General features: G+C 42.1%; 1 protein-coding gene across 9 annotated transcripts in view; it reads right to left on the reverse strand.

The window, feature by feature from the left end:
- The window catches only part of TPD52 (tumor protein D52), a 216,599-nt gene that overhangs the window by 128,463 nt on the left and 61,072 nt on the right, over positions 1–27,064 (reverse strand). For 2 of the 9 annotated variants that reach the window (XM_073892922.1, XM_073892921.1), the window contains exons 2-5: positions 10,243–10,358; positions 4,838–4,986; positions 3,198–3,299; positions 2,101–2,127 (exon numbers count right to left, since the gene is read on the reverse strand). In XM_073892922.1, the coding sequence (XP_073749023.1) occupies positions 2,101–2,127; positions 3,198–3,299; positions 4,838–4,986; positions 10,243–10,358 (394 nt within the window). Of the gene's footprint in view, positions 1–2,100; positions 2,128–3,197; positions 3,300–4,837; positions 4,987–10,242; positions 10,359–24,534; positions 24,797–27,064 lie in introns of those variants that run through there. The other 7 variants (XM_073892917.1, XM_073892919.1, XM_073892923.1 and 4 more) reach the window with 7 other exon arrangements.

Raw genomic sequence — 27,064 nt, forward strand, 5'->3', positions numbered from 1 at the left:
CCACTCTTCATCTGGTCTACCTCTTCATTCTTCAAAGCGGCGTGACCAAGAACCATGGGCACTGAAGGAAAAGAAATCCTGAAACATTATTAGAAACAGGACTACAGGGACACCTGGGTGGCTCAGTCAATTAAGGACCTGCCTTCGGCTCAGGTCATGATCCCAGAGTCTTGGGAGCAAGAAGCCTGCCACTCCCCCTGCTTATGCTCTCTCTCTCTCTCTGTCAAATAAATAAATAAAATCTTTAAAAATCTTTTAAAAAAATAAGAGAGAAAGAAACAGGACTAAAAATGGTAGAGTATAATCTCAGTTATACATATCTGTGTGTATGTATGTATATATATATATATATATATATACACACGCATATATATTTTTTTAAAGATTTCTTTATTTTGAGGGGGGAGGGCAGAGAGAATCCTCTAGCAGACTCCCCACTGAGCATGGAGCCAACTTCGGGCTCAAGTTGGATGACTTGAGCTCCCAGGATCCATGACCTGAGCCAAAATCAAGAGTCTGATGCTTAACCAACTGACCCGCCCAGGTGCCCCTCAATTATATTTTTTAAATGAAGTGAAAAAGTGAAGGCCTAAGGAGCTAGAAAAGATCGGCAATACTCAACCTGTTTTGGTCAATTAATAAGACAGCACATATTGAGCCATCTTATGTACCTTTGCTTAATCTTCTTAAAGATATACAGCAAGAACAGGGACACGTACTGATGAATCATTCCTCAACAGCACTTACATAAATATTCTTCTATTTTTGTTTCTATCACATCTAACATTGTTTTACATAATCCAGTGTTAACAGGGCTCTTCCAACTTCACCCACTCCAGGTCCCCACTTCCTTTCCCCACTGCATCCAAAGATTTGAAGGTCTTTCTGTACAAGAACCATACCTGATTTATGGTTATGTTCCTTGCACCTGTCCACAAAATGCAGTCTAACGTGAGCAGGATGGACTACGTGACGGAATACCTATTCACTCAACTCAAACAACCTTAGATAACGTGGTCTTAATAGCTGCCCAGAGCACATGGGACATTTTTAATTGACTACCAAAGATACAGAATCCCCTACTGTTGCTGATTTTATTTTATTTTTTTAAAGCACAGTTTTAACTTTAAATAATTCAGCATTTAGAGTTGATTTCCTCTGACTTCCAGGGCCAAGTGTCACTAGGATAGATAAAACCTCAGTTCTAAGTACACGTTTCCTGAAGAGGACAGACTATAGCGAGTGACTGCTTGAGAAGACAGCTCGCATTTGCGGGGACAGAGACAGAGACTACTGTGTTGCCTTTCCTGCTTACACCCTGAAGTCCTTCCTCCAACTTCGTTTTCTCTATTAATTGGATAAAACAGTCTGTATGGGAGACAGAGAAGAGCTTTGTTTAACATCACTAAGATTCCTTCTATAAAGCATGGTTTGGGCTGACATCTTTTTAATGGGCTTTTTTTTAGCCTAGATTATTTTTCCTTTTGCAACCATGAAATTTCCTTACACGTATAAAGAATAGAACTAGTGTAAAGAAATTAAAAAATAGTAAAAACTGTAAGCTAGTAAAACAAGCATTGAAAAGTTGTGTATTTTATCTTATGTATACTTTACCACAATAAAAATAATATTCAGAGTAACCTGTGTAAGTCGGGAGACTAACATCACGAGGCAGTACATACGCAGTCTATTACAGATACATAACGGGACCCACGTGAAGGAGAATTCCAACATCCTTACAAAAGCACCAAAGAAATTAAAGCATCAAAAACAAACAAAGTCAGACATTAAAAGGGAGGAATTCTGTATGCCATGGTTAAGCCGCTTCTTTTTACCAAAAAAAAAAAAAGTAAGAAATGTCAAAATCATTTCCATATCCCTGAACCACAGTGTCAAATTATTCTTTTAATTTATCCGTTACCCATGGGATACAAGAAACCCTCCCTTAAAAACAGGTATGCACTAGAGAAAAAGATATTCCAAATGCAAGAAAATGTAGTAGACAAACACAACCATCGAACGTGGCATAATAATCTAATTAAGCACACTTGTTGTCTTAGACACCGGCTAAGCTGCAGGGATGGTTCAAGCTCTCCTTACCTAAAGGAATGTGAAAAGGCTTGCAATCTGCAAGAAGCCGCAGTAAGCATTAAAAAAGAAAGGAAGTTCTGGTAAATCTAAAACAATGAAATAACCTACTTTTTTAAAAGTCGTGTAAGGTTTTAACTTGGACTCTAAAGTGCTATACAATCAAGCGGGCATAAAAAGAAATGAGAGCACCAAAGAGAGGTATATAAATTGTCAAAAAAATCCCCGTGAGCTATGTTTATTACACAATGCTTAAAATGATGACAGTCCAGATATAATAAGCAAGTCATTTGGTTTTTTGGTACAGAGTAAAAATACATTGATTACCAAACTTATTCAACCAATCATTCCCCACAAACGAAAACACAAAGTCATGCAATCTGAGGGTTTTGTTGGTAAAACAAAAAAACTTTCATGCCAACAGAAGCACAGCAAATTTAAACCATGTTTGTCACTTTCAGAGCTATTCTAATCAACATGGGGGGGGGCTGCGGGGGGGGACACACAAAAACACTGTGAAGTGGTTTTATCGAAATTGCCACAAAAATTCTGCAGACTAATCTACAATATAAATGCAAAATGAAAGGCAAAGCTCAATAACAAGATCTGGCCTAAGCGTGGATGTAGAGAGAGCTTACAAATTAGTACACATCAGTACACAGATAAGCATGTCATAATCACACCACGGTATAACAATGTCCCACAGAACTGAAGGCAGGTCTCAGTCCAAGCGTGCAGTCAGTGCTCCTGGACGCGTCCCCAGCAGGACCACAGGCTCGGCCCACAACCACAAACTTGCAACTACGAGAGACATACTTACCCTGCATGATCAGGAAGGACCAAAAGGGCAAAAGTACACAACCAGAATTTTCCAACAACCTTAAATGTATTCGTAAGATGATTATTTTGAATGCTATGCCTAAAAGTTGGAAGGCTACACCTAAAATAATTTAGGCAATATTTCAGGTCTGGTTTGAAGGAGTGGGCTCCCTCACTAGAAAAGAGGAGAATCCAGCATTATCCACAGCCCAAGTCGGGAAATAAATGCAACCACAACATACTTTAATTTGCCTCAGCTACTTAATGAGCAAGGAGAAATGAGGACATACTTTACATCTTCCAGCTTTTTGGTGATGACTGATCCAACAGATGAGAAAGCAGCTGACGCCTTCTGTCCAGCCTGAGATAAGGTTTCAGATGTCTTTTTGTATCTACATTGAATTATAAAAGAACAAAGAAAAGTTAAGCTAACCTTTTCTAATAGCAGTTATTTAAAGCACAATCACCAGCTCTTGGAAAGCTCTCAAAAATTAAACAAATTTTTTTTTAGAACATCCAAACTCCTTCACAATCACCAGGTGGGCATCATCAACTCGCCTGCTCCTCACCCCTCATTCGGGTGCTGTCTTCAGCAGTGCCCTACGATGGCCACATAGACGCCTATAAAGGCAGGGCCAAGGAAATCAGGGTACAGGGCAAAAACAGTCACGGAGAAAAGATGAAAATGAGCCAGAGGCTGAAAGAAATTATACCCCTTATTCTTTTCCACTGAAGCCAAACAAAACAAAAATGAAACCAAATTCCTCACATGCCTTTTATAACTTTATCTCCTAAAAAGGGACCAGAAGCAAGGTAAGGCTCATGTGTACTTTATTATTCAAATAAATTGTATGGGCTATAAAGAATTTTTTTTTTTTTGGCACGTCTGCAGAGCTACCAAATAAGGACTTGTAGACTCTTGGCAGAGAACGTATAAGGTGCGACACTCAAAATGACTTGAGTGCATATCTGCTAGGACATAAAGCTAGCATTTACCACCTCCCTCTCCCCACCTACCCAGGGATTAGTGAAGGGAAAATAAAAACAAACGAATATGGTAGCCACGAAGAGGTTAAGATCCTCACGTCATACAAAGGAATGCTCAGGCATTTTTACTTATCCCATCAAGATGAAACACTAAAAACAAAAAGTTTATGGTGATACACAGTCAAAGAATCGTTTCCTGGACTTCTGTGGGTAGAAAGTGGCTCAAAGGGGATGGACACCCTAGTGCTGTCCTGTCAGGATGCCGTCAGCCTCACTGCTGCTGGTCACCAGTCAGCACCGGGGACTAAAGACACAGATGATAAAGAATACACATCAGAATCTGTTCCTAGAAGCTTGCTCCTCCTGGTGCTGGGAAACACAGCTGCATCGTGATAATGCCATATCAAAATCTGTGTAATCAAAAAGACAAGAAGATTAAGGGGCTTCTGCCACCAGCACCTAGGAGAGGCGATGAGCCAAGAGTCTTATGCTATGTACAGAGCAGATGAAGAAAGACCTGGCTCTGTACTTGGTCAACCCTGAGTTCAAATCCTGCCCCCCACATTTTTGAGTTTTGTGACCTCAAACCTTACCTGATCCTGTTTCCTTATCTCAGGCTACCTCACCTCCCACCCTATTCGGTCATTTTGAGGACTACGTGACACATTTTTGGCAAGTCAATATACAACACTGTTGGCACTTAAATGTTATTACTTCAACTCACAGACGAGGCTGGGTTTTCTTTCTATCCCCTAGAACAGTGTGGAAGACCAGAGTTAGAGAAGAGTCAGGTACACTTGAGGACTGGGCGGGGAGAGCCCTGTGTCGTACAAAGAAAAGTTGCAGAAGCACCCTCATCCCCTTTCAATTCTCCTGCCCAGACAAAAGGAGCAGAAGTGTCCTTTACATTCTCTAGAAAAAGGTAACGATCAAGGGAACGTACGCAGATGTTGCTGTCACATCCTGCCAGCCTTTGGCAATGTTCTGTTTTAGTTCCTGTAGTGAATTGATCCCAAGTTTCCGTTTGATCTCTGCTAGATGCTTCTCTTTTGCTGCTAACACTTGAGACAGAGTCTGGATTTCTTCTTCTACCTATGAGGAAGGGGGGTGGGGTAAAAATACAGCAAGAGTCATTCAATAAGTGAAGATTATTAATGCCAAACTGTGCTCAAACTTCTAGAGTCGTTTAAAACCATTTTTTGATTCATTTATCTGTCTCTTTAAAAACAACATAGAGCGGGGGCTCCTGGGTGGCTCAGATGGCTAAGCGTCTGCTTTCGGCTCAGGTCATGATCTCCAGGTCCTGGGATCGAGCCCCATGTCAGGCTACCAGCTCAGCAGAGGGTCTGCTTCTCCCTCTCCCTCTTCCCCTACTTGTGCTTTCTGTCTCTCAAATGAATAAATAAAATCTTAAAAAAAAAAAACCCAACATATAGCATGTTGTTAAGTAAACTCGTTACATGCCCATCTCTCCTATAGAGCTTCTCTTTTTCTTCTTTTTTATTTATTTATTTTATTTTTTTGGAGAGAGAGCATGCAAGTGGGGGGAGAGGGGCAGAGGGGGAGAGAGAATCTCAAGCAGGCTCCATACCCAGTGCAGAGCCTGACATGGGGCTCCATCTCATGACCCTGAGATCATTACCTGCGCTGAAATCAAGAGTCTTTTCTCTTCTTTATATTTCTATCTTGAGTTGTCCTCAGGCTTCTCTCTCTCTCTCTCTCTATACTTCCTTACTCTGCTATCTCATGGAAGCTTAGGGCTCAAACCTCCACACAGATAATATTCAAATTATTCTAACATCCACTCTTCTGACCCCTGGTCTGCATTTCCAGATGGACACTTCCACTTGAATGCCCACAGAACTCCTATCTGTGTACCAAATCAAACCACTCTCCACTCTCCACTAAAACATGCACAGCCAAGCCAAATCGAAATCCAACCTTCCTGTACATTTCATATGAATTTATACTGGAAATGTCTGTCCCAGGGCCTGCCAAAGCCACAGCCATAAATAAATCAAACTGTCTCCCCTAGAGAGCCCCACAGATGTCCCGTGTGGACCCCTTGATGCCGACCAACCAGCCTTAGCTGGACGGTTAGAGAGGTAAGCCCCTGACCCAAGGGCAGCTAACCAATTGAGTGGCTACCACCAAGTGATGTGCCTGCTGTAAAAAGATGCTCCACTAATCATGGTCTCTCTCATTCAGGAATCCAGTTTGAGAAACTGAGATAACACTGGGAGTAGAAGCTAGAAAGACTTGGATAAAGAAGCCCTAAAGTACAGGTAGGGCACAGTGAGATGAGGAGATATGGAAGCTTAAAAATATTTGAGGAGGCCAAAACTCTAAGCGGAAGCTAGGAAGAATAGAAAATGACTTAGAGAGCAGAAGAAAAGCCCGAGTCAGAAAAACAGAGGGCAAGAGGCAGACCCACCAGGAGAAAGAGAGAGCTCACTCGGAAGAGACCTTTTGTCCCAGGAAGTTGAAAAAGTGAGATGGTCATTAATATTCAAGACCCTTAAGAAAGATGGCTTCTCTTGGCTTGTTGCAAAGCCATATTCTCAGCCTCGATCTCACACTTCTATGATTCCAAAGACAGCACAGCCTTTGAAAACAATAACAGTGGGGGCCGCCTGGTTGGCTCAGTCGGTTAAGTGTCCAACTCTTCATTTCAGCTTAGGTTATTCATGATCTCAGGGTCCTGATATTGAGCCCCACGTTGACAAGAGTTTGCTTGTCCCCCTCCCTATGCCCCTCCCCTCCCCGAATAATTAAAAAATATAAAATAAATAAAAACACATAGCATTGTTAAATAAACTATTTTCACTGCTAATTAAATCTTTACACAAAATGAAGAGAAATAGTACTCAACCAAAGGAGAGAAGAATAAATCAAATGGGAAGTGGCTAGCAAAACATAGTTTGTTTGTTTTTTTAAGATTTTATTTTTATTTATTTGAGAGCACGAGAGAGAGAGCGTGCACAAGCGGAGGGGAGGGGCAGAGGGAGAGGGAGAAGCAGGCTCCCAGCTGAGCAGGGAACTGGGTGATGCGGGGCCTGATGCAGGGCCTGATGTGGAGCCCGATTCCAGGACCCTGGGATCATGACCTGAGCCAAAGGCAGACGCCTAACCAACTGAGCCACCCAGGCGCCCCAACAAACAGTTCTTAAGAGGGCATTAATTAGAAGGTAGGTCCAGGACAAAAATAATCCTCTGTGCTTGTCAGCCAGGACCTCTCATTCTGTACCAGTTTTGGAAGTCACATTTAAGTGGAATATGAAAAGAAAAAGGCAACAATGAATGAATGAGGTTCAAAATCAAGTAAATTAAATGATTTGCCCTAAATCATCAAACTAATAATGTAGGAACCAGAATTTCAAGCCCAGGTCTTCAGGCTCCACTTCTCAGTTTACTGGCTAATCCTCTTTGCACACTATTAGCTTTCCAATATCTCCATCTCTATCCCAACTCCAACTTTTCATACACTCCAAAGAACAGATTTAAAAGATAAATACCCCTTGACACGTCCCTGAAGTTTCCTTTCCCTAATGACAGTTGAAGAGAAAGACCACTATAAATCTTACTGGACAACACATGACCCAGTGCATTCCCCACCTTTGTTGGTTAGATTGTGCTGCCAACATACCTAGCTCAACACAGCACAGCTATCATTCCTTAATTCAACATATATATTACATATTATATATATACAAAATACACATATTTTAAAAATAGGAAAAATATATATATTAAAAGAATGACCTTTAAAGCACAAAGAATATATCTGATAAGGATCTAGTATCTATAACATATGGATAAAATACTTAGGAATAGATGTAAGGAAATATAAGACTTGTACACTGAAAACTACAAAACACAGCTAAAAGCAAAATTAAAGACATCTTAAATAAATGGAAAGATATTCCATGTTCAATGATTGGAAGACCTCATATTGCTAAGATGCCAATACTCCCCTACATCAACCTACAGATTCAATAAAAGCCTTATCAAAATCCCAAGGGCACATTTCGTGGGTAGAAAAGTAGATTCCAAAATTCATAAGAAACTGCAAAGGACCCTAAATAACAATTTTGGAAAAGAATAAAAAGGTAAAGAACCCATACTCCCCAATTTCAAAACTTACTACAAAGCTATAGTAATCAAAATGGTGTGCTACTCTCAGAAGGATAAACACAGAGATGAATGTAATAGAACTGAAGGTCCAGAAATAAACCTTTACATCAATGGCAATTGATTTTTCACAAGGATGCCAAGAGCATTCATTGAAGGTAGTATCTTCAACAAAGGGCACTGAGAAAACTAAATATTTACATGCAAAAGAAAAAAGGTGGACCTCTACCACAAACCATAAATAAAAATTAACTTGAAACAGATCAAAGGCTTAAATATAAGAGCTAAAAATCTTAGATTAAAACATAGGGGTAAATCTTCACGCTCTGAGCTTTGGAAATGGGATTCTTGGATATAAGACCAAGAGCACAAGCAACTAAAGAAAAATTAGATTTCATCAAAACTTAAAACTTACATGAAATAAGACACTGAAGAAAGTAAAAAAACAACATATAGAATAGGAGAGAATATTTGCTAATCATATATCTGATAAGGGTCTAACATCCAGAATATGTAAAGAGCTCTTGTATCTCAACAAGAACAATAACAACAGAAAAGAAACAAAAACAATTAAAAGAAGGGGTGCCTGGGTGGCTCAGTCGTTAAGCGTCTGCCTTCGGCTCACGTCACAATCCCAGGGTCCTGGGATGGAGCCCATGCCGGGCTCTCTGCTCAGGGGGAAGGCTGCTTCTCCCTCTCCTACTCCCCCTGCTTCTGTTCCCTCTCTCACTGTCTCTCTCTGTCAAAATAAATAAATAAAATCTTTAAAAAAAATAAAAGCAATTAAAAGAAAAACTGGGCAAAGGATTTGAATAGACATTTCTCCAAAGAAGACAGACAAACGGCTAATAAGCAGGTGAAGGTTCAATATCACTGGTCATTAGGGAAATACAAATCAAAACTATAATGACATACCACTTAACACTCACTAGGATGGTCATAATCAGAAAGAAAATAACAAATGTTGACAAATATGTAGAGAAATTGCTCACTGGGAAGAAAAATGGTGTCCTTGCTCTGGGAAATAGTTTGGTGGTTCCCCAGAAAAGTTAAACACAGAATTACCACTTGATGCAATTCCAGTTCTAGGTATATACCCAAAGGAACTAAAAATAGGTATTCAAACAAATACTTTTTTTATACAAATGATCCTAGCTCAGTATCCTCAATAGTAAAAATGTATAAACCACCCAAACATCCATCAACACACAAACAGATAAACAAAATATGGTAGACACATATAATGGACTATCATTCAACCATAAGAAATAATAAAAGTACCAGGGGCGCCTGGGTTGCTCGGCCGGTTGAGCATCCATCCAGCTTTTGATTTCGGCTCAGGTCATGATCTCAGGGTCGTGGGATCAAGTCCTGCGTAGGGCTCCACGTGCAGCACGGAGTCTGCTTGTCCCTCTCCCTCCCCTTCTGCCCCTCCCCCTAGATCATGTTTGCACACGTGCTCCTCTCAAATAAATAAATAAAATCTTTAAAAAACATAGTAAAGTACCAACACACAAGAATCATGCTATAAGAATGAACCTCAAAAACACTACACCAAGTGAAAGAGGCCACGTACAAAAAGTAACATGTACGATTCCTCTTAAATAAAATATCCAGAGTAAGTAAATCCAAAGAGACAAGGCATAAAGTAGGTTATTGCTGCCAGGGGATGAGGAGGGGCGAATGAGGATGCCAGTTTAATGAGTGTGGGTCTCCCTTGGGTGCGATGGAAACTACACAGAGGTGACAGCAGCAGAAGACTGTGAAAGTGCTCACTGCCATGGAGTTGTGCACTTTTAAATGGTTAATTTCAAGAAAAAGAGAGAAAGGGAGAGAGGGAAAGAAGGTTGCAAGTGCCCACCTATATGCACAACACAGCAAAGGGGAGAGGCAAACCACTGATGCAGCTGAAAAGCCAAGTGCATCAGACCTAGTGCAGCCCCTCAGGTGATACTCACTAGGGCTCCTCTCACCCGTTTCCTCCTTCACATCCTACTTCTCGACCCACTTCACCCCTTAGATACCTTATTTCATATAAAAACAAACTGATTATCATGCTCTTCTACTTCTTCTCCCCCACTCCAGACCTCTAGGACAAGTAAATATATGTTGCTCTCTCTCCCCTGGAACAGAGGATGAGATGTTACCACGTGCTTTAGAAACACAAATGGCATTGTAGGCGCAAAGCATGAAGTTCCAAAAGGAATGCTTCTTTACCTTTGCAAGTTCTCTTCTCAGCTCTTCTTGCTCCTCCTCTGATAGGGTCTCTGTGGCACTGATCGTGGCAGCAACATCTTCTCCTTCCTCAGGTACTGGGTCTGTTCTCAGCAGACCTTGTTGAGGATTTAAAAAAAAAAAAAAAAAAAAAAAGGCTGTAAGGTACGAAAGCTAAGTAAAATTCTCCTTTAGGCTCTTCCACTACCCCAGCGAGAATAAAAACCAATCAGGTTGGACCCACACATCAACTTTCTGTACCTTCAAATGACCTGGCTCTTCCTGCAAAGAACAAAAGAAAAGTCTCAGCTACCACTAAAAACCACCCAATTATACTCTGCCAAAATATGAATTTAGAAAAGAGAGCATTCACGTAGCTTGTTCTTTTGCTCTGTCACAATATAGTTACTGCAAAGCAGAAGAGTTAAGAGGCCAAGAGTGGGATCTTGCCAAGGCTTTAAATGCTACCCTAGTAAATCAGCATGACTAATAATTCACACTAACAAGGAAAGGGGTTTGTAAATGTCTCTAGCTTCCTCTGCTAATCAAATCCAGCACTTAATCTCAGTCAAGAGCTGAACAAACTCAATACCTACAGAAATTTTATTTTTTTAAAAAAATTATATTACATTTCTTTCCATTGTTAGTGGAGGTAGGAAACTCCCGTAGCTTAAAAAAAAAAAAAAATTATATATCTCATCCGGATAACCCTGAAAAGTTGTAATGTATACAGAAATGACCAACAGCAACATAGAAATTTTCCACGTTATTTAAGATCAACTAGGCACAGCCACTCCCCTGGAATAGAGCCAACCACTATGAGTCCTTCACCTTGAAGAACTTGGTACTTCTCGCGTGGCCAAGGAGGCATGTGACCCTCAATGACTCTCTCCTCTCTTCTGCCTAACCACCCATGCACAAGGCTAGGGTGAAGTCAACAAGCACCCCCCCCAAACCTTGGGTGCAAAAGTTAAGGTGGCACCAAAAACTCAATATAAATAATTTTACTACTTGAATGCAGTATTTTTGAAAAAAATCAAATTCAAAGAGTCTATAATGAACAAAATATCAAAATTTTAAATAGGCTCAGTATCACTGACTTTTCCTTCTGCCTCAGGCTCCAAAATGGCTTTGCACAGTACCATTCCCGATCTTGTTTCTGTTTAAAAAAGTTTAGTATTTTGTTCATCATGCTTTCATTCTGATTTTTCTGAAAATTGCATTAACATACTATTGGTCTTGACCGCAGAGCATCTGGGTGCCCCCTTAAATTTTACAGCTCGGGCAGGTGGCTGCTGGCCTCACTTGCCTTCTCCTAGTCATAGTCCTGCCCAGGCATCCTCCTGTCACAGAGGTCTGGGTTTTCACAGTCTCCTCTGGCAACAGAGCTTTGGCACAGGGAACCAGAGAAAGGTCTCTCCTTTTCCTGCTCTTCGCCTCTTTCCGCCAGCGGGCGTTACAGCAATCGCAGACCGCCACCACCCCCACGTCCATTTCTGAGAAGCGCTAGTTCAGCCATAGCAGGGACATGGCATCCCACCCAGATCAAGATGCCAGGCAGCGGATGACAGACTTCACAGGCAGGTGGAAAGGCAGGAGGGAGAATAACCACGCTGTTCCACAAGCAGCCAGCACCACGGCAAACCTCCAGGAAGTATATGAATCAATGACACAACCTATATGCCCACCGTGTAAAAGGTACGAAGCCACCTGTTACAGGGTCTATCGCATATTAACCGCTAATGTCACGTAATAATTATAACAACATGAGGATAACAGTACCAAAACAGTGCCTACCTGAAAGGTGTTTACAGAACTGTTAAAGGAATAAAAGTAATACAAATAAGACAATTCAAAAACAAACTGGAGTGGGAAACAAAGTATGATTAAGCCTTCTAATGCACAGACAGCATGTGACGGGTACAATCGGTAGCTGGAAAAGCTCAGGAGTAATTGCTTCTGTAGGCCCCCCTCTAAAATATCTTCAGGCTCCCCAAGTAAGACTTCTGTCTTAGAGACAGAACAGAAATCTGATCATGTCACTCTCCAGCTTACAATCCTTTAGTGGTGGGTTCCCTGTTGTTTTCCAGACAAAATTCAACCTCGTCGTTTAGCACACAGGCCTTACTGGGCCCTGGTATCTGTCACTGGAACCCTCATACTCCAACCCCAGCCAAATCGAACTGTGGATAAGGTATGTACTGTCAGAAATCACTGAGAAGGGCCCATGTATGCTTGCAAATGCATCCCCTATGCCAGATCATGTGACGAGAGAGCATGAGACTGAGGATGGGCGAGGAGTACATGGGAGCAATCATATAAGACAATATAATAGGAGGAACCACAACAGAGTTAATTATAAACATTCTTTATTTTATTTTTAAAGTTTTGTTCAGACTTCTCAAGTCTCCAACCAGAACAGGACTCAAAAAAAAAAAAAAAATCCAACAAAACTCTGGTGCTAAACCATGCCTTAAAATACAAAGGCTCTTTCATGCTTTTTCATAAATACTAGCTTGCGAATCTGCTTAAGGGGAAAAATATAATATCTAATTACTAATAACACTTTATGCACAGCTGCTCAATCCCAGAAAGAATCTAGGGGAATTTTGATACTATTCAAGTGTTTAGTTAGGCTACCAGGGAACATAAATTTCTCAGAAAAGGGGATCGTGTAGTTGTCCACAGTTGGCTTCAGGACTTCCAAGATGACCTTGAGATTTTATATTCAGAATCATTAGTAACTTAGTAATTACAGGTTCTGCTTTTCCCATATTAGCCTGTAGGTGGCAGCAAATTATCAACATTCAAATTTTAAGGTGTGGTTTGTTTAAGGGTAATCAAACGGAGGGGTGGGGGATGTAAAATGAACACAAAGGAAGAAGAGAAAGGCAGATATCAAAATCACTGGCAAAACATGACAGTCACGACTTAGGAAAATTATTAATAACCACAGCCACCACCACAGAGTGCATTCTATGTATATTTAAATCAGAACTAAGTGGTCCAAATACATGACATCATTTACGTACACCACTTCTGTGATGCAGGGATCTACCAGTTCGAGGAAGAAACAAAGCTTACAGAGGTTAAGCAACTTGCCCATAGTAACACACCTGAATGCATAGTGGGGTTACAATTTTGAACCCAGACAGCTAGATCTGAAAGTATATGCTTAAAATCATTGATTTCCAAAGGACAAATGAAGACAAGAGCAGGGGCTGAAGCTCAGACTTGTAAGAGACCTAGAAGCAACAGTAATTAAGACTCTGTACAAAGGAAAAGAACTGGCAGAGTAGGTCAAAAGCAATCTCTTCACTTCCAAATGTACAGTTTCTCCAAACTTGGAGCCCTACAAGTTTTTCTAGATACTATCCAATTTCCCCCTATGTTCAGGAAGAGTGTAATATTTATTGTAGAGACAAAGTCTGGCTTTGGGGGAAAAAAAATATTAACTTCTCATTCACAAGTTGGGAAGCAGGAGCATTTTAACATATAATTACTTAAACCATAAGTATGCCAAAAAAATTCTTATTCGATCATTAATTTTAATAGTTCTCCTCAGAATCCGATAAAAAACTGTTTTTAAAAGATGGCAAAGGGCGCCTGGGTGGCTCATTTGGTTAAGCGACTGCCTTCGGCTCAGGTCATGATCCTGGAGTCCCGGGATCGAGTCCCACATCGGGCTCCCTGCTCAGCAGGGAGTCTGCTTCTCCCTCTGACCCTCTTCCCTCTCGTGCTCTCTCTCTCTCATTCTCTCTCTCTCTCAAATAAATAAAATCTTTAAAAAAATAAATAAATAAAAGATGGCAAAGAGGGACAACATATGATTAATATTTATTGAGATCTAATACACCAACCAGGGAGATTCACCTTATCTCATTCTGAAAAAAACATCTTACAGCCAACACCTGATGAAAGGAGTACAATTTATCTCCACTAGGAAAGAGGGACTCTCTGAGGTTAGTAATCTGCCCAGAATCACAGGTGAGATTAAAATGCAGGTTTTTCGGACTCCAAACTCTTGCTCCTTCACAAATACTTTTTCTTAGAGAAATTCCAGCGAGCAGGGAGGACAAAGGGCAAGCTGGAAGCAGGACCAGTGCCTTCTCCCCAGGGATTTCCAACATCCCCCGAGGGTGTAAGAACCCAAGTGGATTCCTGGCTGAAAGTCACAGATACAACTGTAGAGCCCAAGTGACGGAAAATTGGGGATAATTTGTTCCTTCTGGTTGTTCCTATTTTAGCCACCTCCGTAATTCCTGTAGTTGTGCTAAGAGTCTGCCTGTCTCCCCTTTGAAGAGTTACGTAGCAGAGAGAGCCTGGAGCCCAATGACAGGCAAATGGCTAGGTGCCCAGGTGATAGTCCCACTGCCAGGGGAGTGACAGGGAAGATGAACAGAGACCGGGGTATCACACCCCATCAATCCTAAGACACAATTTTTTCCTTTAAATTTACAACTTTGAACTCGAGATGCACTGAACAGCCAATTGGTTAAGCAGTCCTTGTGGCATAGTTGTTTGTCACCTGTAAACGTGCTCCAAAATTTGCAAAATGGGTGTCAGGGACTGAGAACATCACAGACCTCTCTTTCAAGAAAGTCTGCATCACAACATTGTGTGGGAGGAAAATAAAGCAAGACCTGGATTATTCCCAGTTGAAAAGCAATTCCAATAAGTTAGGGAATGCACAGGAAGGTATTTCAGGAAAACTGTAAGTTGGTTTACTCTAAAAAATATGCACAGGAGTGTTATGGTCAACATATACATCTGAGTAAACCGAAAATAATGTTAATAAGCATAAAAAATTTTAAGTAAAATTAAAGCAGTGTCTCTTAATCTTTTAACTTGAAGCAATTTCTCCCCTTAAATACTATAATGGTACATCCTAAAATCCATAGTGTCTTGGAAGAGATGAAATATAATACTCCACACTTCTGAGAATTTGTTAGTAATATGAGGAAAACGAAGTGCTTGGGTCTTTGGCTGCAGTGGAAATGTGTGTGATGAGCAAGCATGGTGGGGAAGAACAAGGAAGAATGGAAAAAGATTTCAGTGTTGAATATGTCCCTAAGTCCAGACTATAAAGTCCTGATGTCAATATCCTTGTCTTTTCATCTCGGTACTCATGGTGCCAAGAACAGAGCAAATGTTAATGCTTTATTTGAACTGATTTACTGGTTAAAGATTTATTCAAATGAAGTTCCTCTTTACTTTCCCACGCATACCCACCTATTCGACATATACTCCCAAAAATTTCAAGCAGAGAAAGCAGCAAAAAAGCCTTTTTTAAATACAAATTTTGAACCTACGATTAAAATTAAGGCATGATTTTGGGGCGCCTGGGTGGCTCAGTTGGTTAAGCGACTGCCTTCGGCTCAGGTCATGATCCTGGAGTCCCGGGATCGAGTCCCACACCAGGCTCCCTGCTCAGCAGGGAGTCTGCTTCTCCCTCTGACCCTCTTCCCTCTCGTGCTCTCTGACTCTCGTTCTCTCTCTCGCAAATAAAGTCTTAAAAAAAGAAAAAAATAAAAATTAAATTAAATTAAGGCATGATTTTGAGTTTGGTGAGTACCTTTCTGCTCAGGTGCTATGGATGCAGCCCATGCCACTGCACCCTGGAGGAGGCACCCGAACATTTCCCTTCGGTTCACCTTTGACCTTGTACCCAATTAAGACCAACTGCTTCTCCTCAAGACTTTCTACAACTATCATTTAAAAACTTTTTAGCCATTTTCACATAATGATCTGAAAAAATTTTGCATTGTGTTATTTAAACACTTTATTCAATAAGATGAGGACATTGGGGTCGGGGATTTTTTTAAAGAGTCGATAAAGCATGAACTTTGAAATCAGATGGCTCTGTAGGTTGACTTGTGTCCCCTAAAAAGATACATTTCATTTCCTAACCCCCAGGACCTGCAAATGTGTTTTCACTTGGAAACAGGCTTTTGCAAATATAGTCAAGATGAAATCATAGTAAATTAGGGTGGGTCCTAATTCAATGTGTCCTTACAAGAAGAAGGAAATTTAGACACAGAAACATACAGGCACACAGAGGCCCGGGGACCACTCCCCGTGATAACGGAGGCAGACTGGAGGGACACAGCTGCAAGGCACAGAACGCCAGGATTGCCAGCAACCACCAGGGACTACGATGAGACAAGGAAGGATTTCCCTACAGAAAGAGCACCGCTGACACCTTCATTTTGGACTTCGAGCCTCCAGAACAGAGATAGAACACATATCTGTTGTTTTAAGTCACTCAATTTGGAGCGCTTTGTCTTGGCAGCCCTAGGAAACTAGCCCCCCCCCGAAAAAAACCCATTACATATTTAAAAAACAACACCCACGCAATACCACCGGGCTCTCCAGGTTTTTGTAAGAACAGTGTAAAGGATTATGAACATGGAGAGTGGGCAGATAGTAGGTGTTCAGTAAGGATGTGCTACTGCCCCACTTTTCCATGTGCTACAAGTCTGCCCAGTTACTTCCTGTCTCCTCTTCCATGAAGCATGGCTCACAGGTCCCCTCATTTCCCATCTCTCTTCAACCCCTGGTTACCTGGCAGCCGCCTCTCCTCTGCATCTCCAACATGACGGCTGTAAATCATGACGGCATTTGACGTCTCCAAGGCATCAGCACTGAACCCTGGTCTGGAATCTCCTCTCCTGTGATACCTCCCCGGATTTTTCTTACCCCTGAGATACGACTTCATCTCACTCTCCCAGGCATCTACTTCATGCCTCCCCTCCAAACTCACCACTCCTGCCTTGATTCGGGCTCTTACAATTTCTTGCTCAGATTCTTGCCCCTAAAGCTCCCTAATGGTGTCTGTCCCTCCAATCCATTCACTACCCTGCCACCAGAGTGAACTTCTAAGGTATGACTCTGACCACGGCACTCCCTTGCCTTAAATCCTTCTAGGGCTTCCCACTTCCCAGTAAAGCTCTTGCTCTTGACAATCTGGAGCCCACCTACTCCATCTCTTGCTACTACCCTTACCCACCCAACACAATCACTACATCTTCCAACCTGCAGTTCCTACGAAGACATGTTTTTTTTTTTTAAGCAAGGTATTAATTCAAAAAGGAAAATAAAGCGCCTCCCATACATTTTCTGCCCATTTTATTTTCTGTTAAATACACAACATAAAAGTTGCCATCCTGACATTGGGGAGGGTATGTGCTATGGTGAGCGCTGTGAGCTGTGTAAGACTGATGAATCACAGACCTGTACCTCTGAAACAAATAATACATTATATGTTAGAAAAGAAAAAGAAGAAGAAGAAGAAGATATTAGGAAGGGAAAAATGAAGGGGGCAAAATTGGAGGGGGAGACGAACCATGAGAGACTATGGACTCTGAGAAACAAACTGAGGGTTCTAGAGGGGAGGGGGTAGGGGGATGGGTTAGCCTGGTGATGGGTATTAAAGAGGGCACTTTCTGTGTGGAGCACTGGGTGTTATATGCAAACACTGAATCATGGAACACTACATCAAAAACTAATGATGTAATGTATGGTGATTAACACATTAAAATAAAATTTTAAAAATAAAAGTTGCCATCCTAACCCATTTTTAAGCATACAATTCCGTGGTATGAACGACATTCACAATGTTGTACAACAACCTCCACCATCTCTTTCCAAATCATGTTTGTTTTTTTTGTTGTTTTTTTTTTTAGTGTCTTTGCACATGTTATTTTCTCTTCCGGAAACCCCCTGCTTATTTCCAAATCCCATTCATTTCAATAAATCAGTTTTAAGTGTCTCCTGCTCTTGGAGGCTTTCCCTGGACCCCGTGCCCAGGCCCTGCTCTGGGTATAACACTCTGTAATGTCTACTGTACTTAGTACACAGCCTGGGGGCGCCTGGGTGGCTCAGTCGTTAAGCGTCTGCCTTCGGCTCAGGTCATGATCCCAGGGTCCTGGGATGGAGCCCCACATCGGGCTCCCTGCTCCGCGGGAAGCCTGCTTCTCCCTCTCCCACTCCCCCTGCTTGTGTTCCCTCTCACTGTGTCTCTCTCTGTCAAATAAATAAATAAAATCTTAAAAAAAAAAAAAGAACACAGCCTGCTGGGCTGGGCGACATCTGACCTTAGCACTGTGTTCCGATCCCGCAACTTCAGCCCAGCGAGGTTTCTGGTACACACAGATGCTCATTAGCACTCTCCGAATAAATCAATTACAGGAAGGTACACAGTTGAGTTAGAGAGATAAGAACTTGGTCTCCCTTCACTGTCTACCTTATATCTCGAGCTTTTTATATCTCACTCTCACTTCACTGTTTCATCTACACAGGTTTTTCTATTTAAAACATAAAATTTTAAAAAAAAAATTTTTAATAAAATAAAAAAATAAAATATATGAAATGACCTTTTTTTTAAAGAAATACAACTTCTGTCTCATACATAATCTACACAAAGATTGTTACATTTGGAGGTCATATACCTTCACGTTACAAAGTGTGTTCACAGCCCAAAGCACCATTCTTTTATGGGGGGGGGTTATGGGGGGGCAGTAGTGATATTACAGAGGGAAGAATATGATGTCAGCTGCTCCCAAGATATGCAGTTAGGAGGGAAGAAGTTGCAGAGGAGGAGTCTAAGATACCTGCCATTTAGTTAACACTGGGTTTAAATAGAGAATTTGGTAGAGTATAATTGAGTGCTAGAAGCATCTCTGGGAAATAAAACTGTATACACCTCTCTCACACAATCTTTAAAGAGGCAACAATGGCTTTAGGACGAGGGTAGGAATAAGAAACTTCAGTCTCTAAGGATTGTTCTACTTAAGCACAAGCAAGAGGAAATGTGTGCCTTTTTAAATCTAGAGACACAAAAAGAGATACAACATATAGTTCGAAACGTCTTTAGTGGTACTGACCAAAAAGGTCAGAAGACAAAGATATTTTTCCTCGTATAAGTCTGTGGTTGGGGCTCCTACTCTCTGGATCTTCTCCGTTTCTGAATGTAATAAAATGCCAGCAGAGTCAGGGGAATATTTGGAGGTCCCCACAACAAAGTAAGATCCTAAACAAGCGAGACCCTTCTCTCTTTTAAGACATTCTAAAAACAGGCGCCTGGGTGGCTCAGTTGGTTAAGCAACTGAGGTCTCAGGTCATGATCCTGGAGTCCCGGGATGGAGTCCCGCATTGGGCTCCCTGCTGGGCACGGAGTCTGCTTCTCCCTCGGACCCTCCCCCCTCTCATGGGCTCGCTCGCTCTCATTCTTGCTCTCTCAAATAAATAAAATCTTAAAAAAAAAAAATTCTAAAAACAAAGGATCTACTTAACACAGGGCTTCTCAACCACAGCATGAGGGGCATTCTGAGCAGGTTAATTCTTTGTGGTGGGGGCTGTCCTGTGCATCATCCCACGTGGCATGGGAGCATGCCCCCCTTCCTCCCCAAAGCCAACTGCAATTGTGACAAACAGAATCATCTATGAATCGGCTCGGCTCTACCCGTGGCCAGAATGCCTGCAGGGGGCAAAACTGCCCTAGGTTGAAAACCACTGACTTAAGGCAAGGGAGTATCTGACACCTGCTATTTGACACAGATTATCTTCAGAAGAAAGAGATGCAGTAGCACAGGCCATGAAAACTTTATATTTCTTAAGGATACAATTTTCCCATATTCACCCATAGTGATAACAATACAACAGTAGGAGAGAAAAAAGGAGTCAAGTAATTGTCATCCATCAAGGCAGCAAGGAGCAAAAAGATGAGGAAACTTGACCCACTCCATTTGGGGAAAGAACCAGAACCCAGGAGATTATCTGGGCAGCATCAGGGCCACTGGAGAGGAATGGAAGTAGGCTGAGGGGGGTAGGTGGGCAGCACTAGGGCCAAAAGGGAAAGAGAACTGGGACCCAGATGGGCCTAGAGTGCTCTGGAGGCTCACCTCTGAAAGCAGGGCCCTGAACAGAGGTCAACCTCCTACCCAAAAAGGTCACCCTCTCAAAATGTCATCAAAAAGAATGGAGGAGGAAGGAAAGGCAGAACACATCAGTGTTCTGTCACAAGTCACAAAGGCAGAACACATCAGTATTTTCAAATGCTTTACTCACCTCCTCCAGAAATTCCTAAACTGACCCTTAAATCTCTTCCATCTTAAAAAAAGCGGGGGGGAGGACCTTCAGTTGATAACTTCAGAACCATCTGTCCTCCCAACCCCAATCAAGTGTAAAATGAGTAACTAGGGCACTCCACAAAAGAGAGATCAAAGGTCAGCCATGGAGAAATTTGGGGATCCCCAGGGAGGAAGTCACTTCCATTCTTAAATTTCCTCTGCAGGAATAAGGAAGTTCTTCATAACTTGGATTCTGCTCTGATTTTTATTTTGTAAACCATACATTTGCTATTTAAGACCCTCATAATTAATTACGCATGACTTTCGAGAAGTAATGATGACCTCCCTAAAAAGAAATCAGAATGACAACAGAGTAGAAACCAAAAAGGGTAATAAAACAGAATGAAAAGCAGGACTCTGAGCTAAGAGAACTCCAGTTTGATTTTTTTCAGTGTTTTTAGAGTTTCAAATATGACAGCATAAAACTAAAATGTCAGATTTTTAAATGGCTCCTGTTCCTATTTCCTGAAGTCACCAGAAATAACCAAAGGTGTTTTATACAACAGGGCTGCATCTTTCCGTACATTAAAAAAAATGTGAAGAGGAGGAGTGGTTCTACATAAATAGGGCTTGGGAAATTATCTTTGTAGGTGCTCACGAAGGGAGAGAAAACGTGACAAAGGACACTAGCTGAGAGGCCTGTGCGTGATGACCAGCAAGCGCAAAGACGGAATGGACGTACACGTCTAAGAATCCAGACACACACACTACTCCCCACGGTAAAGCCCGTGATGGAGGAAAGATGACAGCTAGAATGACGAACCTGTTCTGTAATACCCGTCACCAAAGAGGCCAAGAGAGTGTGACCAAAAAACAAAAAAACGCTGGCTTGAGGACCAACGGATGAGTGTGAGACCCAGTGGGGGCTGACTGAGCTTTGTGATGTGGGGGCTTCACCGCACCTCTCTTGGCCTCAACGTTCACACCTGGAAAACGAACTAGAGTGTGAATTAGTCCTTGTCAGTTTCATTTCATTCACTCACTCGCTCCTTCATTCATCAAGTATTTGTTGAGCCACAGATGTCAAGCACTATTTCCGGTGGTAGGGAAGAACCGTGATCAAAAAAGACTAACATCCCTAAGGGAACTTATATCCCAGATTCTGAAAATTTTAAGTCAGTTTTTCAAACCACGGGCTATGAAATCCATTTAGCAGTACCAAATGAGCATTTTAAAAAGAACAAATGGAATAGTGTAAGATATCAGGGTCCATCACAAAGAGGCAAGGTAAGTTCTGTTCTCACAGAATTCTGCTTCGGTCATTGATACTTGTATTGCTGAGGGTTTTGGGTGGGTCAAGACGTATCAGGGGCTCTGAATGTGGGTTGGTTGTATCAAAGAGTTTAAAATCCCTAATAAAAGACCTCTCTTTGTCCCAGCCACTGGCCCTCATCCTCTCCCTCACTCAGACTGCTTCGCAGGAACATCCTGCCCACAGATTAAATCTCATTACTTTCTCATCTGCCCCATGATGGCCTGGATAAATATCAAAGAATATGTTTTTCAAATCAGTGTTCCCAACCCTTCTGAGTAGGATTCCTTTTAACATCAGTCCCTTTTGTGCAACACTTGTCGGCTGATTAAGAAAATGAACAGTGGGGTGGCTGGATAGCTCAGTCCGTTAGCAGTCGACTCTTGATTTCAGCTCAGATCATGATCTCAGGGTCGTGAGATGGAGCCCTGCAAAGAGTTCTGCGCTCAGTGTAGAGTCTGCATGGAATTCTCCCTCCTTCTCCCTCTGCTCCCTCCAACCCCAGCTCGCTAGCTCTCTCTAAAATAAATCTTTAAAAAAAAAAAAAAAGAGGAAAAAAGAAAATGCATAGTGACCAAAAGCCACATGAACTTTTAAATGTATTTATAATGTATCTGTCCTAAGAGCTCCTACTTAGAAATACAAAGAGTACAAATGCACCCAAGACATAGTATTCCCTCCATCTACACCTCATGCTTGATGTTCAAACAGATTTGCAGGTTTCTTGTGCCCTGAGGGGTCCAGGGCACAGAGCCTGCTGATTACTGTTCTAGATCCTCTTTTATTTGGTTATTTTAAGAATCACCATGTTCTTACTAAATGACTGCTTTGAGTGGTTTCTGTTTAATGCTCCCTCCCCCTCCTTTTTTCCAATTAAAGCAAACTGCTAAACTTGAGCACTAGTGGGTACATGAGTTTGTTTTTAGTATTTGTTATTCACTTGCCTTTTTTTTTTTGTTATATAATTTTGTTTTTAATATCATGAGCCCAGACTCCTACAGATTGCTACTAGGAATTGGAAAGACAATTGTTTGAAATTTGCCTGGAGACATCTTCAACTTTCCCAACTGTTTTATTTTTAACAGAAAACATCCAAAGGCAGCAATTATTGCAGCTGGGAAAAGTGAAAGGAGGTGGAAAGAGACACAAGGAGAGTAGAAGAGAACTAGAACAAGCAGGTAAATCCTTCCATGAATCTCAAACCCATGCACACTGATCACCAAGATCTACCTGAAGTGACAGAACTGCGGCCTCTGCTTCCATGGTCCTTTGTCACCTGGGCTTTACTCTGTCATCCAGCTCCAACTCCCTACTGTGTGTTTTTTTTTTTTTTTAAAGACTGATTTCAGAGAGAGAGAGCATGCGTGAGCACACACAAGCAGGGAGACCGGCAGGCAGAGGGAGAAGCAGGCTCCCCTCTGAGCAGGGAGCCCGATGGGGAACTCGATCCCAGGACCCTGGGATCCTGACCTGAGCCAAAGGCAGCCCCTCAACCGCCTGAGCCAGCCAGGCGCCCCCCGTGTGTTGCTTTTAAGGCATTTTCTATATGTAGGATTTAAAAGTTAGAATGGATGATGTCATCCTTTTAGGGGCCAGGCATAGGGGAGATCCCCTATATTACAGAGGTCCAAGGTAGGACCCGGGGACAGGAGAAGGGCAGCAGGGGACAGGCCTTCCCAGCAGACCTCTAACGGCTGCCTCCCAGTCCCCACTTCTAGAAACCAGCTCTAACCTGGTATCTTCAACATTTTTCCCTGCCTGGAAATCCAAACTATACCCCAAAGGTTGCCACGGCTGCAACCAAAGGTTAAAGGAACGTAGCTTCAGCAGACTCTCTACTGTCAGCAAGTATACAACCAAAAATACACGCAGGTTTCCTGCTGTATCCTTTACCGCTTCCTTCTCAATTACCCACCTTGTAAACTTAAAAAGAACACACTGTGACCTATTCTTCATTAATAAGGAAAAAGTTAACTTCTAGGAAAATCTGCTTACTCCTGGCAAGTTACAGAGCAGGTCATCTAGGGGTCTCCAGGCTTTCGCTGTAGAATGAGAGAACGGTCCTGGACGATGTGCTCAGGCTGCTTCCAGCCTCCTATTGCCTTGTGCGGAGAAACTAAGACGCTCTCTGCCGGTACCCGGCCTTCAGAAGGAAGTCATACTGGGCCCTGTGAAGGAATGACTGCTTCCCAAGGTGCAGCAACACTGAGTTGTTGTTTTTTTTTTTTTATTCTATTTATTTATTTGAGAGAGAGTGAGAGAAAGAGAGCACGAGAGGGGGTAGGGTCAGAGGGAGAAGCAGACTCCCCACTGAGCAGGGAGACGGATGAGGGACTCCATCCTGAGACTCCAGGATCATGACATGAGCTGAAGGTAGTTGCTCAACCGACTGAGCCACCTAGGCACAGAGTTCTTCTATTTAAAAACAAAATCTCTTGCTTAAGTATTTCTGTCTGTCTGCTATGCTCAGGATTCCAGAACAAAATCCAGGACGTACACTAGCAGGGCCTTAAATGTCGTCAGGGCTTTTAGATGCCTAAGCCTCATTTTAACAAAGACAAAATTGGGGGGGGGGTGGGCCTTAATAAATTACACATAGAAGGCCACAAGCAAAGACCTTCAGATTCCCCCTTTTTTGTGATTTATCAGTTCAATGAACTCAAAGTGATCAGAACTCTAGTGTTCATATCAAGAGTACCACCTTTAAAATCAAAGTTCCTGTTTTATGTATAAATAAACATATTCTAAATATTGAACGAGCCATCTCTCTCTGCTTGGATTCTGCCAACAGCTTTGTTTCACTAGTTTCAACACAGAAACACCGTGACACTAATAATTTTAAAGCCAAGCAAACCCCAGGTTTGTGTCCAAGTTTTGTTAAAGCAAATTTAACCTTAGAAAATTAATAGTTACCACATTTCTGAAGAGTAGGTGATCCGGATGGAGACGAATTTCCACTAGGAGACAAGTAAAGATAGTTTTTGTTCACTCCTGTGTCAAAATCAAATGGGGACTGGTAATCTTCATAAAAATCCATCTCTCTACAGTCCATTCCAGACAAATGGAGGACACATCGTTTTATAACCGTCTGGTATTCTTCAGTTGAGTGCCGCTCTGGTCTTATTCCCATGCAACCCCAGGGCTTGAAGATCCTGGCTTCCTGGCCCAGGAGTGATATTTCTTTCTCAGAGCCTTCACACCCTTAGGACAAGCAAGGCTGTTTAATAAATGATTTATCTGTAGCAACCCTAGGGCTCTATTCACCACCTGCTGTCAATTTCGGTCAACAGTGGAACGACCCACGCAGGGGAGCGGAGCTCTCTTTGGTAAACAAAGGAGGACCAGGTTCTGCAGTATCTCCCAGATGTACAAACAGTTCAAGCAAATGTCAGACGCTGGCACAATTACAAGAAACCACAATTTTTTTTTTAAACCAGTCAGCTGACCACAACTACACCAGGGCGGACTTAATCTTCTAGGACAAGGAAGGATTACCAGTCAGTAATCTCCTACAAAAGCCATCTGGGTGATACTTTTTTCCACCCCGGATTACAACAGTCCTAAAAAGCCAAGCTTCCTGGTTTAGCGATCAGCTTTGTAAGTACAACTTCCTATAGAAATAAAGCTGTATTTCCATTATTACTTTATCTAAAGTAAGGTCTGGCTTTAGTGTAACAAAAATTTCAGTCTGTCCTCCCACCCTCCCTCCTGTTCTCTTTCTTTCCCTTTCCTTTCCTGGAAAGATGGTGTTTTAGTGACATATACTGCCAAGAGTCGAGTCAACCATGAAGGGAAAGCTCCCACGGATTCTGCCCTTCCTCGTTTAAGGCCATGCCCCTGCAGGTCTGCAAGGAACCTGCAAACGTGCAGGAGCAACATACTGCCCTTCGCAGAGCATGCCCTGCTGAGTGCCTGGGTCTCAGGGATCTCGGAAGCAAAATTTCTAAGTCACCAAATTTGCCTTCTTTGACACAAGTCTATTAGCAGATCCTTTCTATGTTAACCATGGCCTTTGCTCAAGGGATAGCACTGGAAGGTTCTGCTGCTGTTGAATGAATGGTTCATTTATTAAAGAGGTAAAAATAAAGGCAACCCCCTCTCCTAGGTGGGCAATGGTCTACCACCGCATGACAAAAAAGGCAGTATTCTACCTTTGCAAATTGACCTGATAAAAATATACTCTCCCTGGGATGCCTGGGTGGCTCAGCCAGTTAAGCATCCGACTTCTGCTCAGGTCAGGATCCCAGGATCCTGGGATCAAGTCCCGCATCGGGCTCCTTGCTCAGAAGGGATGTGCTTCTCCCTCTGCCTGACGCTCCCCTGCTCACACACATGCTCTCTCTCTCTCTCTCTCCAATAAATAAATAAAATCTTTCAAAAAATATGTATATAATCCCCCTGGATTGGAAGCAAATATAAAGCCTAAAATATTTTAGACATTAAAAAAACAACTGTGTCTAGTGTATACATCTTTGCACCCGGATAGTCTATATTCATCTCAATTTATGATTCATTTTCTATTTTTTTCTCAAGTTATACTCTATTTTTGGCAAGCCTTTATCTAAGTTTTTAAAAGTTTACTTTCAACAACAAAAATTTGCCTTTTTCTTCTAAAATTTACCAAAATTTGAGCAACTATAAATGTGGTTAAGTTAGAAATAGAATATAATGGCTTCTTTATTATTATTTTTTAAAAAAAATGAATTGTCTGGCTTCTTGAAATCCAAGGTATTTCTTATCTCAATGGGATGGGCATCACATCTCTGGCTAAGAGTGTGGGTGATGGGGCCTCTGGCCCTCTCAATACTCTCTGCATTTGGTCACTAAGTAACTGGTAGAAAAAACAGTTCTCTCTCTCAATGCTTATTCTTCTCCCTGGAGCCACAAGTGTTAGAAAGCGTTAGGGACTGAATGTTTGCGTCTCCTCAAAGTTCATGGGCTGAACCCCTCACCCCAAGTGATGGTAGGTAGTAGGAGGTGAGACCTTTGGGCAGTGATTAGCTTCAGATGAGGCCAAGAGGAGGATGCCCCAGGAGGCGATTAGTGTCCTTGTAAGAAGAGAGCTAGCTCCAGCTCTCTCTCAACCACCATGTGAGGACATAAGATGACAGCACGTGCCAACGAGGAAAAGGGCTCTCACTAGGAATCTAATCAACTGGCACCTTGATTTTGAACTTCCCGGTCTCCAGAACTGTGAGAAATCAACGTCTGCTGGTATAAGCCACCACTCTACAATGATTATTGCAGCCCAAACTAAGACAGAAATTTAATACAGACACACATACAATGCAAGCCACAGCCACCTCCACACTTCTCACTATCCCTCCAAAACCCCACGTCCTTGACCTTCAGTGATCACATTCATGTTACACCCTCTGCCTGAGATGCTGCCTTTTTTCTGCCTAATGTCATTCATCCTTCAAGACTCAGGCAGAAATGCCAC

This window comes from Callorhinus ursinus, unplaced genomic scaffold, assembly GCF_003265705.2.
Source record: "Callorhinus ursinus isolate GAN/ISIS: 27379988/994484 unplaced genomic scaffold, GSC_fseal_2.0 scaffold5, whole genome shotgun sequence".
Taxonomy (NCBI): domain Eukaryota; kingdom Metazoa; phylum Chordata; class Mammalia; order Carnivora; family Otariidae; genus Callorhinus; species Callorhinus ursinus.